The 12254-nt window shown below is 44.9% G+C and overlaps 1 protein-coding gene across 2 annotated transcripts in view; it reads left to right on the top strand.

Annotated features, from left to right (window-relative positions):
* The window catches only part of ADCY9 (adenylate cyclase 9), a 112192-nt gene extending 103821 nt beyond the window's left edge, over positions 1–8371 (top strand). For both annotated transcript variants that reach the window (XM_012743628.2, XM_012743627.3), the window contains exon 11: positions 2656–8371. In XM_012743628.2, coding sequence (XP_012599082.2) covers positions 2656–3847 — 1192 coding nt within the window. In that variant the 3' untranslated portion in view covers positions 3848–8371. The remainder of the gene's footprint in view (positions 1–2655) is intronic.
* The last annotated feature ends 3883 nt before the right edge of the window (positions 8372–12254 follow it).

Below are 12254 nucleotides of genomic sequence, written 5' to 3'. Positions count from 1 at the left end.
AACCTATGTTGGGGTCCCCAAGACCATCCCCAGGTGGACTTAAAGGACCGAGCACATTGTCATACTCATGGCTATGATGTATTACAGTGAAAGGACACAAAGTAAAATCAGCAAAGGGAAAAGATACGTGAGATGAAGTTTGGAGGAAAGCAGCAGTTTCTAAGAGTCCTCTCCCAGTAGAGTCCACAGGATGTGCTTAATTCCTCGAGCAATGAGTTGTGGCAGCATATGTGAAGTGTTATCTACCAGGGAAGCTCATTAGAGACCCTATACCCAGGGTTTTATTAGGAGCTGGTCAGGTAGGCAGCCTCTGCCCAGCATGTGCCAAAATTCTAGACTTCCGGAAAGAAAGCAGGTCTTCAGCATAAAACTCACATACAAACAGCATAGGCTTTGTGAGCCACTCTTATCAAGGAATGGTGGGAACTCTCCCCAAATCCAAGCTCCCTGATGCCAGCCGAGGGCCACCCTTGCAGGCAGGTGTTTCTGAGGGTGACAGCCTCAGGTACCTCTTTTCTGCACAGAATCTTAGCCAGAAGGAATGTAGCCATACTCTAGTCCATCTTCACAGTTTACATGTGAGGAAGTTGAGGCCCAGAAGGATAGTATGGCTTTCCTAAGGTTCCAGGACTCTACTGTGGTCCAGCCAGATAAAGCCCAGGTATTCTACTCCAAAGCCAGAGCTTTTGTAACTGTGCTTCATGGAGGGCTATGATGGCTGCATTGGTCAAGTTCATTATTTTTTAATATCCTTAAGTCACAATTATGAGTAAAAATTATTAAATACTTTGATTAGAGAATCAAGGCTGGTCATGGTAGTTCATGCCTGTAATACTAGCACTTTGGGAGGCCGAAGCAGGAGAATCACTTGATGCCAAGCATTCAAGATAAGCCTGGGCAACATAGCAAGACCCATCTCTATGAAATATTAGCCAGACATGGTGGCACATGCCTGTAGTTCCAGCTACTTGGGAGGCTGAGATAGGAAGATTGCCTTAGCCCAGGAGTTTGAGGTTACAGCGAACTATGGTCATGCCACTACACTCCAGCCTGGGCAACAGAGCAAGACCTGTCTCAAAAAAAAAAGACAAAAAAATTGAGCTTTCTGTGTCATGGAGCTATAGAAACCCAAAGGATCCATCAATTTCATATATAATTATGTAGTAACCAAGCCCATTATTACATAAAATCTAGTAGCCTGCTCTGTGCACTTGAGAAATGCTTCAGGCTGCAAAATTTATATGAACAGAACATTCACAGTGTTGTAAAAAAATAAAAAATGACTAGAAGGAAATTCAACAAATGTTAATGGTGATTATCTTTGGATGGTGGGACAGTGGATGAATTATTTTGTTTGTTTGTTTCTACTTTTCCCCAAAATTTTTTATGATGAGTATGTAGTATTTTTAAATGGAAAAAAATTATATTTAAGAAATTTTAAAAGAGATTTTGCTGCTGGCCAGTCATCTGCAGTCTCTGACCACAACTGTTTCCCATCAATATCATCAAGCCAGAGAACAGCCCCCCTGAAAGCTGGTTCAGTTATCAGAGGGAATAAAAATGTGTTCAGTGTCTTAGGACAATTTGGAAATTTCTAATGAAATTCTAAATGTGCAGTATTTCAAATGACTCAGCAATTCCATATGCAAGAAGATGGGGTAGAGGAATATTCATTGCAGCATGGTTTGTGGTAGGAAAAATTGTACACAAGGCCTCCTAGTCCACTGAGAGTAATCTGAATAAATTACAGGACATCCATGTACAGGAACACTCTGCAACCACAGAGAGTTACAACAGCGGGTACCTCAGAGGAAAGACGCTTGTTTTCTATTGTTTATACCATTTGAGTTTCTTATAGTGTGTGTATACTACTCTTAAAAGTATACACTTACATTCTTTTTTTAAAATGTTAAAGTTGCCTTTGATGACACAGGCAAAACAGAACTAACCCAGAGTCGAGGGAGATGGCATTGTGTCAAACTTTTATATAGGTAGAGAGTAGAGCACTTATAAAAGTTCTTTGTAAAATGACAAGTCTGTTGGATTAGAAATCTAAGAAGCAAATATATCAGAGAATGTTCAATTTCTTAGGTATAATACTGATATTGTCGTTATATAGAGAACCATCCTTATTCTTAAGACATATGTACTGAAATATTTAGAACTGAAGTGTCATGTCAGCAACTTACTTTCAAAATATTCAGCAAAACGTGTGTGTGTGTGAGAGAGAGAGAGAGAGAGACAGAGACAGAGACAGAGAAAGCAAAATGGCAAAATATTAACAGTTGTTGAGTACAGGGTAAAGGTATATGAGTGTTTGTTTTCTAGTCTTATAACTTTTCTATAATGTTGAGATTTCTTAAAATTAAAAGATGGGGAAAAAAGCTTTAAAAGAAGCTAAAGACTTCTAGAAAAAAAAAAGGCAATTACAAAAAATCAGTTAATGATAGTTGGTTATTATCTCTCAGCTTCTTCAGCCAGCCAAAACCAGAGGCGGGCTGCTTTATGGCTTCAGGTTGCTGAAGGTTTGAACTCAGTGAAACTTTGCATGCTGGTTAGCTGGGCTGTTTCAGAGCTTGCAAGTACTGAGTTGTAACCTTTTCCTTCAAAGATGCACTCAGAAGGTATGTCCTTTCTCATGTCTTTGCTCTCCAGCTCCGAGAGGAATCCATGCAATAGCTCGTTGCCACGTGACCTCAGGAGGCCAGCCAGTCTGATTGGCCAGGAGGTGATTCTTGTCTTCTTCCTCCTGCTCTTGTTGGTCTGGTTCCTGAACCGAGAATTCGAAGTCAGCTACCGCCTCCACTACCACGGCGATGTGGAAGCGGATCTTCACCGTACCAAGATCCAGAGCATGAGGGACCAGGCCGACTGGCTGCTGCGTAACATCATCCCCTACCACGTGGCTGAGCAGCTGAAGGTGTCCCAGACCTATTCCAAGAACCACGACAGCGGAGGCGTGATCTTCGCCAGCATCGTCAACTTTGGCGAGTTCTACGAGGAAAACTATGAAGGAGGCAAGGAGTGCTACCGGGTGCTCAACGAGCTCATCGGGGACTTTGATGAGCTCCTCAGCAAGCCAGACTACAGCAGTGTTGAGAAGATCAAGACCATCGGGGCCACATACATGGCAGCGTCGGGGCTGAACACCGCCCAGGCCCAGGATGGCAGCCACCCACAAGAGCACCTGCAGATCCTGTTCGAGTTCGCCAAGGAGATGATGCGCGTGGTGGACGACTTCAACAACAACATGCTGTGGTTCAACTTTAAGCTCAGAGTCGGCTTTAACCACGGGCCCCTCACGGCTGGGGTCATTGGCACCACTAAGCTGCTGTACGACATCTGGGGGGATACGGTCAACATCGCCAGTAGGATGGACACCACTGGTGTCGAGTGCCGCATCCAGGTGAGTGAAGAGAGCTACCGTGTCTTGAGCAAGATGGGCTACGACTTTGACTACAGGGGGACGGTGAATGTCAAGGGGAAGGGCCAGATGAAGACCTACCTTTACCCAAAGTGCACGGACAACGGGGTAGTGCCACAGCACCAACTGTCCATCTCCCCAGACATCCGCGTCCAGGTGGATGGCAGCATCGGACGGTCTCCCACAGACGAGATTGCCAACCTGGTGCCTTCTGTCCAGTATCCGGACAAGACGTCTCTGGGCTCTGATAACAGCACACAAGCCAAGGACACTCGCCTGTCCTCCAAGAGACCCTGGAAGGAGCCCATCAAAGCCGAAGAAAAGTTTCGGTTTGGCCAAGCCATAGAGAAAAACGACTGTGAACAAATGGGAATGGAAGAAGCCAATGAACTCACCAAGCTCAACGTTTCAAAGAGTGTGTGAGGCAGCACCCGCAGGCTGCCCCAGGTGCTCTGTTCGTTGAAACACAATATTTGTATTTGGCTGTAATGCTTTCTAAGCGCCACAGTTTCCGTCCCTGGACGTGGTGTTATGTGGTCATTTCAACCCTAACTTCTGTGTGGATCACAGTTATTCAGGGTTCATTTTCATCCATTTCTTTCCCTTTGCTCCCTTTCCTGCACTCTCCCCCTTCGGGTATCCGCTCAGCACGTGGAGGGGAACAAGTGCCTTCAGGGCTTGGCCTTGGCCTGGAGTCTAGGGACAGAGGCCACAGTGGAAATCATGGCTTTGGGTATTATTTGACATTTAAAACAAAAGCTGTGGTTAAGATATCATTTTCATTGCTTTTTCTCACGAGACACTTTTTTTTTTAGGGGGGGGCCTAATGCAATGTTTTTATTTTATTTTTTTCTGTATCCATAATAGTGTTTCCCAGTTACCTGACCTTTCTATGTAAGCACATACACGCACATACTTGCATTTCTGAATCTGATATAAAGTGCCAGTAATTCACCGAGAGGGGATGCCAGAGGGGAGCGTGGGCACCTGCGCCTTCCTGGGTACCTGGGCCTTCGTAGGCTGTGGGTGCACCGAGCTCCCTACTCCGAAGGGCTTCAGGGGTTCCGCCACATGCAGGCCGAGATTACAGATGCTCACCGGGCACAAAGCCTGTGCACCCAGGCCTCAGGTATCTTAAAGCCGTTCATCCTAACCCTCCGCTGAGGGGTCTGCCCGTCGGGGGTGAGGGTGTTTGTCTTGGAAGCTGACACGTCTAAGGGGGAAACTCCAAATAAATGTCAGAGGGTCGCCTTTATTTATTTATTTATTTATCAGGCAGTGTGTGTTTGGGAAGGGGTGCCGGGTTTTTCTGGGTGGAAGGAAATAGCCTGTGGGGTGGGGGAGTTCACAGGATGATGACAAGATGTCTCTTAGTGTTTTGGCCACTTGGGGCCTCCTCCCTGTGAGAGGGGATGAGCAGGATCCTGAGCCATGTCCAGTGCAGTTCTAGGGCTGGGGGAAGCTCGCCAGCTGCCCCTGACATCTCCAAGGCTGCTCCCTGTGGAGCTCCGGACGGAACCTGGCTGGGCAGGCAGCGCCAGCACTATCCTGACTTCCACAGATTCGGGAAGTTTCTTCCTTATCTCCCACTCTCAGACTGCACAGGGCCTATTCGTGACAGGATTTAGTCTTGTGAGCTAATCCCAGCTTCTTGAGGTGGTGTCCTTACACTGTACTTAGGGACAGAGTCATCTGTGTGCAAATGAGGTGTCCAGCCAGGAGGAGGAGAGAAAACCTGAGAGGAAAATTGCTTCTACGCTTTTGGTTTTTGATCCTGTTTGTAATTATGTTTTGCTGTGTTGAGTCTGAAGTTTATGTCACAGTGAACTCACGCCAGAGTTGCCCAGGTGCCATCATCATTATTCTTCCAGGTGACCCTGGTGACGAACTGTTGGTCTGTTGGTCTTTCCTGGCATGCCCTGTGTGTCTGCTTGTCACTGGTAAATCTCACTAAATCTCACAGCTGCATCAAGTCCCAGCATCACTCCTCCCCCCAAAAACGTACAGATCTCCCCTTTCCAGCATAGTGAAATAGTGATTCTGACCCACCTCCTTCCAGGGGATGTGCCTGGGACAGCCGCCCCGCAGCACAGCTGGAGCCAGGATGCCAACATCCGGGGGTTGGGAGCATTCTCAGTAACTTTTAGATTTTCCTCCAGGTTTTGTTGTCAGTTTGTTGGTCTTCCAATACTGAAGAAAAGATGGCTGTGATAATACCTCTTGCTTCTAAAGAATGTATTCTTATAAAACACCGCAGATTTTTTTTCTTAAAAAAAAAAAACACTACCTGATGCTTTCCTTGTTTGTACGTAGGGGTTGTGGGCACATTAGGATTTTTTCTGCCATCAGTATTAAGGTGTGTATTTGAATGTCCTCTCCTTTGCCTCCCACCTCCAGGCTGCTTAGCTTTGAGGGGCTGGGCGGTTGCTGATGTCTTTGCTGTCGTGCTCAAAATGTGCTCTACAAAGTTCATCTCTGCATACAGTCTTCCCCATCAAACTCTTTTCCATCCCCCACCACAAAGGTGTCTGTGATTTCCTCACCCTGGGAACCTACAGAGCTGCAAAACTGAAGTCTGGTTCAGCATTGTGCGAGTAGGAGCCTCTGACAAAGGGCAGCTCACCCAGAGTTTAAATTTGTCTTTAACAACCACCCTGAGCCTTCTTAAATAACCAGTGCAGATGTTCTCTCTGGGCCATCAAGCCCCTCGGGTCCTTCTACTTCCCTGCTCCGAAGCGCATACCTCAGTGCAGAACCACAGAATCTCTGCGGCAGAAAAGTTGTGCGTCTCAATCTCTTGGCACTGAACAAATAGTTGCTAGAGACACACAGGTTCCTAAGCAGTGGGCTCAAGTGCTATCGACAGGATGGATAGTTCTTCAGGGTGGCAATACCTCTTAGGAACTTAGGGCAGGAAGCAATACTTCAGAACTGAATGTGTGTAAATAGTTGCTTTGAGTTGCAGTTGCTCTTTTCTTCTCAGCCCCAGCTCAGATCGAATGATACATACATATACAATAAACAAGCACACGTAATTTTATCCAGTGCAAACAAATGTAGAGCATCAGTTATGAAGAAACCCTTAAATAGCTTGAGGGTCCCACAGATTGTGCCACACCTGCGCATGACTCCATCGACACTGACTTCACTCATGGAGACTACACCTGCACATTTGCACATGACACGGTGAGCCAAAGGGCCGCGTGCTTCTCGTTACTTGGGCTGTAATCATTTGTAGTTTCCAAAGATACGTCTGCATTTGAATTTCTAGATTCTCAAGGTTAAGTGTTTTTTGATTGGTTGTTTCAAAAATCATACCATGCCTCGAATCTGAAATTAACCAACTGTTTGCATTTTCCATATTTCCTTTGATCTGCTCTTTTTAAATTGTTAATTCTAATAATTTCAAAATGCATTCACTGAAGAAATGGACATTAAAATATTCCAAAATCTAAATATTTGACGCCTGGTATTTCCTCATTGAAAAGATCCTCACCACTGCTTCAGAGGTGAGGGTAGTTCTCCTTGGACTCTGTGTTTTCTGCAATTTGTGGCTGAAATTAGAAGGTTTGCTTGTCCTTCATACCATTATTTCAAAAACAGGGCAATTAAAATACCCTGGTTGTGTATGTGGGGTTTTTTTTTAATGCACATATTTGCTACAATTAACTTTGAGAAGTATTTATTTTTACATGGAATTTTTATTAAAAAATCAGGTTGCAGGACAAGTTTTGCTTATGACAATTTCCCCATTTTATTGGGCCTTCTAAGTAGTTTTTTCTGCAGCATCTTAAGGGAAGGAATTAACTGAGAAAACAAAGTAGGCTTTCTGAAAAGCAGTGTCTCCCTTACAGAGTGACTGTAGATACCTATATCATAGTGGTCCCTAATGTTTTGGGATGTCACAAAGCCATTCCAGAATCTGTTTGAAGTCACAGAGCCTCTTCCCAGAAAAACACACATGCCATTTTGTACACATCTTAGGGGCTCACAACACCTTCAAATCTGAGGCCAAACAATGGATCTGCTAAGGGCTAGGGCCTCTTCCTCAGGTGAGTCAGGTATTCTTGAGCTACTTCAGGGCACAAAGGTTCTCTTGCACTCTCAAAGGGAGATGCAGACACGGCTTCCAGTCATTGCTCATCTTCTAGGTGACTCTCTGCTGGAGTCCAGTACCCGAGAAGACCCTACTTGTTGGCGAGGGCACACTTTCTTCCCCGAGACGGTGCTGCGGGTGTCCCTAGCAACCCTTCCAGGTTAGTGAATAATGCATCTTCTTTGCTTCACTGAAGGTCTTGTAAGGATTTGGGTCTTTCTACTAACAGGGGCACTGAGGGACTTGGAGGATTTCTCAGTCAGGAAAGGCAGCCTGTACTTTTTGCAGTAAGCCCCAGAATTTACCATTTGTGATTTCTCTTTCGTCTGAAATCTTTCACGTGGTTGCTTTTCCCTGCTGTGAGAATCCATCGCTGTGGCCACCTGGAATAGATCCCGAGTACCGGGAGAGTGAAGCTAACTGGAGAAGGAGCTACGTGAGAGGAAGCAATTAAGAAAAAGTGCACACTATATATGTGTACATTTCAGATCTCCCAAGCGTCTATTTTCATACAGTTCCTTCATAAAAATTGGCTTTTTAAATAACATGACTCCAAAGAATTGTAACCAAGTATTAGAGTAATTTAAGCTTGGGGAATTCTCGTATTCCTGCTGGGCCTGAGAGTCCGTAGGAGACATGAATTAAGCAATACAAGCGCCTGTTGGAATCTCATTCATCAACAGAGTGATTCCTAACCTTTTTTTTTTTTTAAGCTCACAAAGCCTTTGATAATTTGATGAAAGCTGTGGCTCCTTTCTCCAGAAAAACGCACATAAAAATCAACTCGTTTGCTGTTGCATGTAATTCCAGGAGTCCATGGATCCAAATAAAGTATCCCTGATCTGCAATAACCAGAGGAATGATGACTTTTAGTTACGACTATCTGTAGATGAAGTTTCCAAGCGTTTCTGAACTCTCCACTGGAAACTCAATTCAGCATGTTAATGCTACCCATTTATATGTGCATTTTTTAGCAAAATTATATTTTAGAATTTTATGTCTGAGCTATCTAAATATATTTGAAGAGCTACTTAAAGAACATTTCAATATATAAATACAAAGTTAACTGAATTATTTCCAACAGTTAAGTAACATTCAGCCAGTATTTATTGAGTGCCTGCTATGTGCCAAATAATGTTCAAAAACTCCCTTTATTTAGCTAGTTAAATTTGCTGGAATACTTGAGAATACTTGAAAAAAACTGCTTTTCTTTTTGGGAGTGGGGGTTGTTTCCCATCCTTCTCCTGAGAAACTGCTTTTCATGATGGCTTTACCACTATGAATTCCACTAGCTGAAGGGACTTTCAAGACATCTGGAGTTGCATGGTAACATTTTTAAGCAGAGCTCTTAGCGGAGATTATTTTCTTGTCTGTGATTTTATGGAGTAGTCAATCTCTGAAGAGAGAACAACAGAGAGGAAGCATTCAGAGAAAACAACTACACCAATATTGTGTTGGTCCCTCAAGAAAGAGGAGTCCATTCCACATGCTGCCCATAGGATGGTACATTTTATTTTTAAAACAGTCCTCTCCCAACAGCGTTTGGAGTCCCAGCATGAGGATGCCGCCCAGCAGAGAGCCCCCTCCTCTCTGAGGAAAGCTGAGGTTGGAGACCCAGACGTCTCGGCCAGTCCCATCTCGGCCCAGGCACAGTTGGGAGCTCCGGGTAGCCCGGCCTTCAGCAGTCTTCTGGAAAGTTGCCCTTTCTAGGTTTCCTTATGACCTTATCTTCTCATCTAAGAACATTCTTGCCCTCTGAAGAGGGAGGGAAATGAATGGGATCGGAAACGAGGGACTGCCGGGTTTGTCCACGTGATTTGTGAGGAAGTAAGCTGTATTGGGAAGGGTGGAGACGTGGAAAGGGGCGTGAAATAGACTCGTGCACTCTGCCTGGGACACCCTTGGGCATAGTTGTCCCTGTGCTCCAGACATACCTGAACAGCTCCTGCACCTCTCCTTCTTGGGACCCCCATCTTGTATTCTCCACGGCTTTCCAGCATGTGCTGTCCCCTCAGAATCGGAACTGGTCTACAACACTCCGTAGAACTTTAGCCAGCCCAGCTCCAGCTCCAGCTCTGGCTCTCTGTGTCTCCAGGACATACTGGCCTTCCATCAAGTCCCAGGGTGCGTCCTATTCTCCCCTCTACCTGTGGCTTCCACCCCCATTCTGCCATCATCCCAACCTTCCATGTCATCCTCACCCCTAACCTTAGGAATATTGATAAACCTACTGATAAACCAGTTTTCACATATGCAAATATGCCTCTGCCCGCAAGGTCGTCCCCTGTCACGTGAACTTTTCTGCCAAGGAACTCAAACCACCTTGAGCTTCATCTGGCCTCAGGACACCTCATTTAAGTAGGTGGCCCAAGGTGTTCTCTGTTTAACAGATTAGAAAGCACAGGTTCAGGGCAGCTGAGTGGTGTATGCTTAGAATGGAAAAGTTTTTAAATTGTTCAAGTGATTCTGCTGAAAACCCTAAACTTGGTGTCCATGTGATAACCAAATTATCCAAACCTTCCCATAAGAGAAGCTAAGTTGCCGCACATCAGTGCCACCAGAAATATCCGTCTAAAATGTAGATTATGTCGGGGTCTTGTGTGTCCTGCTAGCTTCACAGAAATAGAACGTGCACTTTTAACACAAAACCAGGGTTTTTCCAAACTGTGGATTATACAATAAATTCTTTATTATGTGTAATGTTGGGTCGTTTTTTTAAAGCCCTTATCATATATCTGTACATCTCCAGGATTTCAGGGACTTATTAGAAAGAGGGAAAGGAAAGAAATATTACTTGACCACTTGAATCATCCTAGGATGAAATTGTAAGTTTTTATGACAATTTGGAGATCTGGATAAAATAAATCTGACTTTGTTGACTATTTAGAAAGGATTAAGGAGCCAATAGTTTATTTTTTAGAAGCAAGTCTTGAGTTGGTTGAACTTTTCCAACATAATTCTGATGTACCAAAATGACACTCTTCCCCGAGTAAAGTCTTCTGGATGGCATTGCAGATACATTTAGAATGTTTATTTAACCCAGAAGAATATGGCATGATATTGTACTTGGACTCCTATTTTTATCATTAATTGCATGATGAATTATACTTTTTAAAAAGTTCAATCAAGGACTTCCATAGACTTCCAAAGCTCCTGATCTATCATGGCACCTGAAAGTGTTGGGCTTTGTTTCATTTGTTTTGCTTTAATATTGAAGAATGTCGTTTATGTGAACTTTCAGGACACTCAGTTAAGACCTAAGAAGAAAAGATGCAAATATTTTTTTAAATGCAAGAGCTTTGAAGCAATTATCCAGATACTCTAGGATAAAAACATCCTTTTTCTTAAAATATTTCAAATGAGACAAAATGAATTTATTGTGTGAATCACATGGATAGTGATCCAAATTCTTCAGTTCACTTTTCTTAGCCAATACCACCAGGGGCCACTTTGTATCCTTTTCAGCTCCTCATTTGCAAATTCCATCATCTCCTCATTGAACTTTCCATTTTGGTGGTGGAATTACAACAGACTCAGACCCATGTGCTTTGAGAGAAAATCTAGTGTGTTCTAGTGAACTAGCTGTATGATGATATGACAAGTACACGTGTCACATTTGGCTTCTACCTTGGGATCGTTACCAGAACTCCAAAAGAATTGCCTGTGTTCCTAACCAGTAGCTCTGTCACTACAGCAAACACAGAGCCTGCACATCACTGTTCATAGCAATAGTCTCTGCGGATGACTTCCAGCAAGAGTTCTCCCGTGCCAGTGCTCACATCACATGTGCATGGAGACGGTCTCTTCCTTCCCTCAGTTCCTCTGAAGTGCAAGAAAACAACCTCTTAGCACCAGCACTCAGTGCCGACCCTCTGCCTGCCCTTTGGCTTCTTGGTGAACTTCATGTTCTGTTTGGAACACTTTTCCTGGTCTGGACCTCATGCCCTGGCCTAGCTGGAGACACTCCCAGCCGCTCCCCATAAGCTGCCACCAGGTCCTGGGCAAGCCCGTGACACACACAGCCTTTCAGAAAATCATCTGCAAGTCTCAGGAAGCGGCCCAAGCAGCAAGCTGGGATTTCTGGGCCTGATCCCAGCTCAGAAAGAGGGACATCTTCCCTTCACCCCACAGCCTGGCCCAGGCAGCAGCAAGCCAGGCTCTCAGACCAGTGTGGGGTCCACAAACATCCTCACTAAACCCCACCAATGGTCCTTGGAATTGGGGGATGGCAGGGACAGAGCAGAGGACTGCGGACGTATGGGTATGGATAAAGCACCATTCACCAGCGTCCTGTGGCCCTGCCCAGCCAGCTCAGCCCCAACCCACACTTCGCCCCCTCGGCACCCCAATCGCATGTCAGAAGCCATCGGACGGGGCGTGCCCAGCGGGGCCTCTGGGTGCATCCTCTTCACACAGCAGCATTACACTAAAGCGCTAATAACAACATACGGGTGAGCACCAAGTGGGAAAACCAAAGCCTTAACATCCTCCTTGAAATTCTGTGTCAATTTCATGATAAGTAAGCATTTTAGGGCTTAGCTGTTCCTGAGATGATCCAGTTGTTAAAATCAAATTCCACTTTCTCCATCCACGCAGCTATCCTCATTCCAAAAGCAATTCTGTGAGGCTCGTGGGTTGTGATGTCACGTGCAACGCAGCAACATGGGCTCACGGGGCTTTGTGCCAACAGGTGGCCATACCTCGGCGTTTTCCTTGTTAGTAGTGCTGTGTGGC

The sequence above is a fragment of the Microcebus murinus genome, chromosome 19, assembly GCF_040939455.1.
Source record: "Microcebus murinus isolate Inina chromosome 19, M.murinus_Inina_mat1.0, whole genome shotgun sequence".
In the NCBI taxonomy this organism is placed as follows: domain Eukaryota; kingdom Metazoa; phylum Chordata; class Mammalia; order Primates; family Cheirogaleidae; genus Microcebus; species Microcebus murinus.
This window is presented reverse-complemented; position numbering and strand designations above follow the sequence as displayed.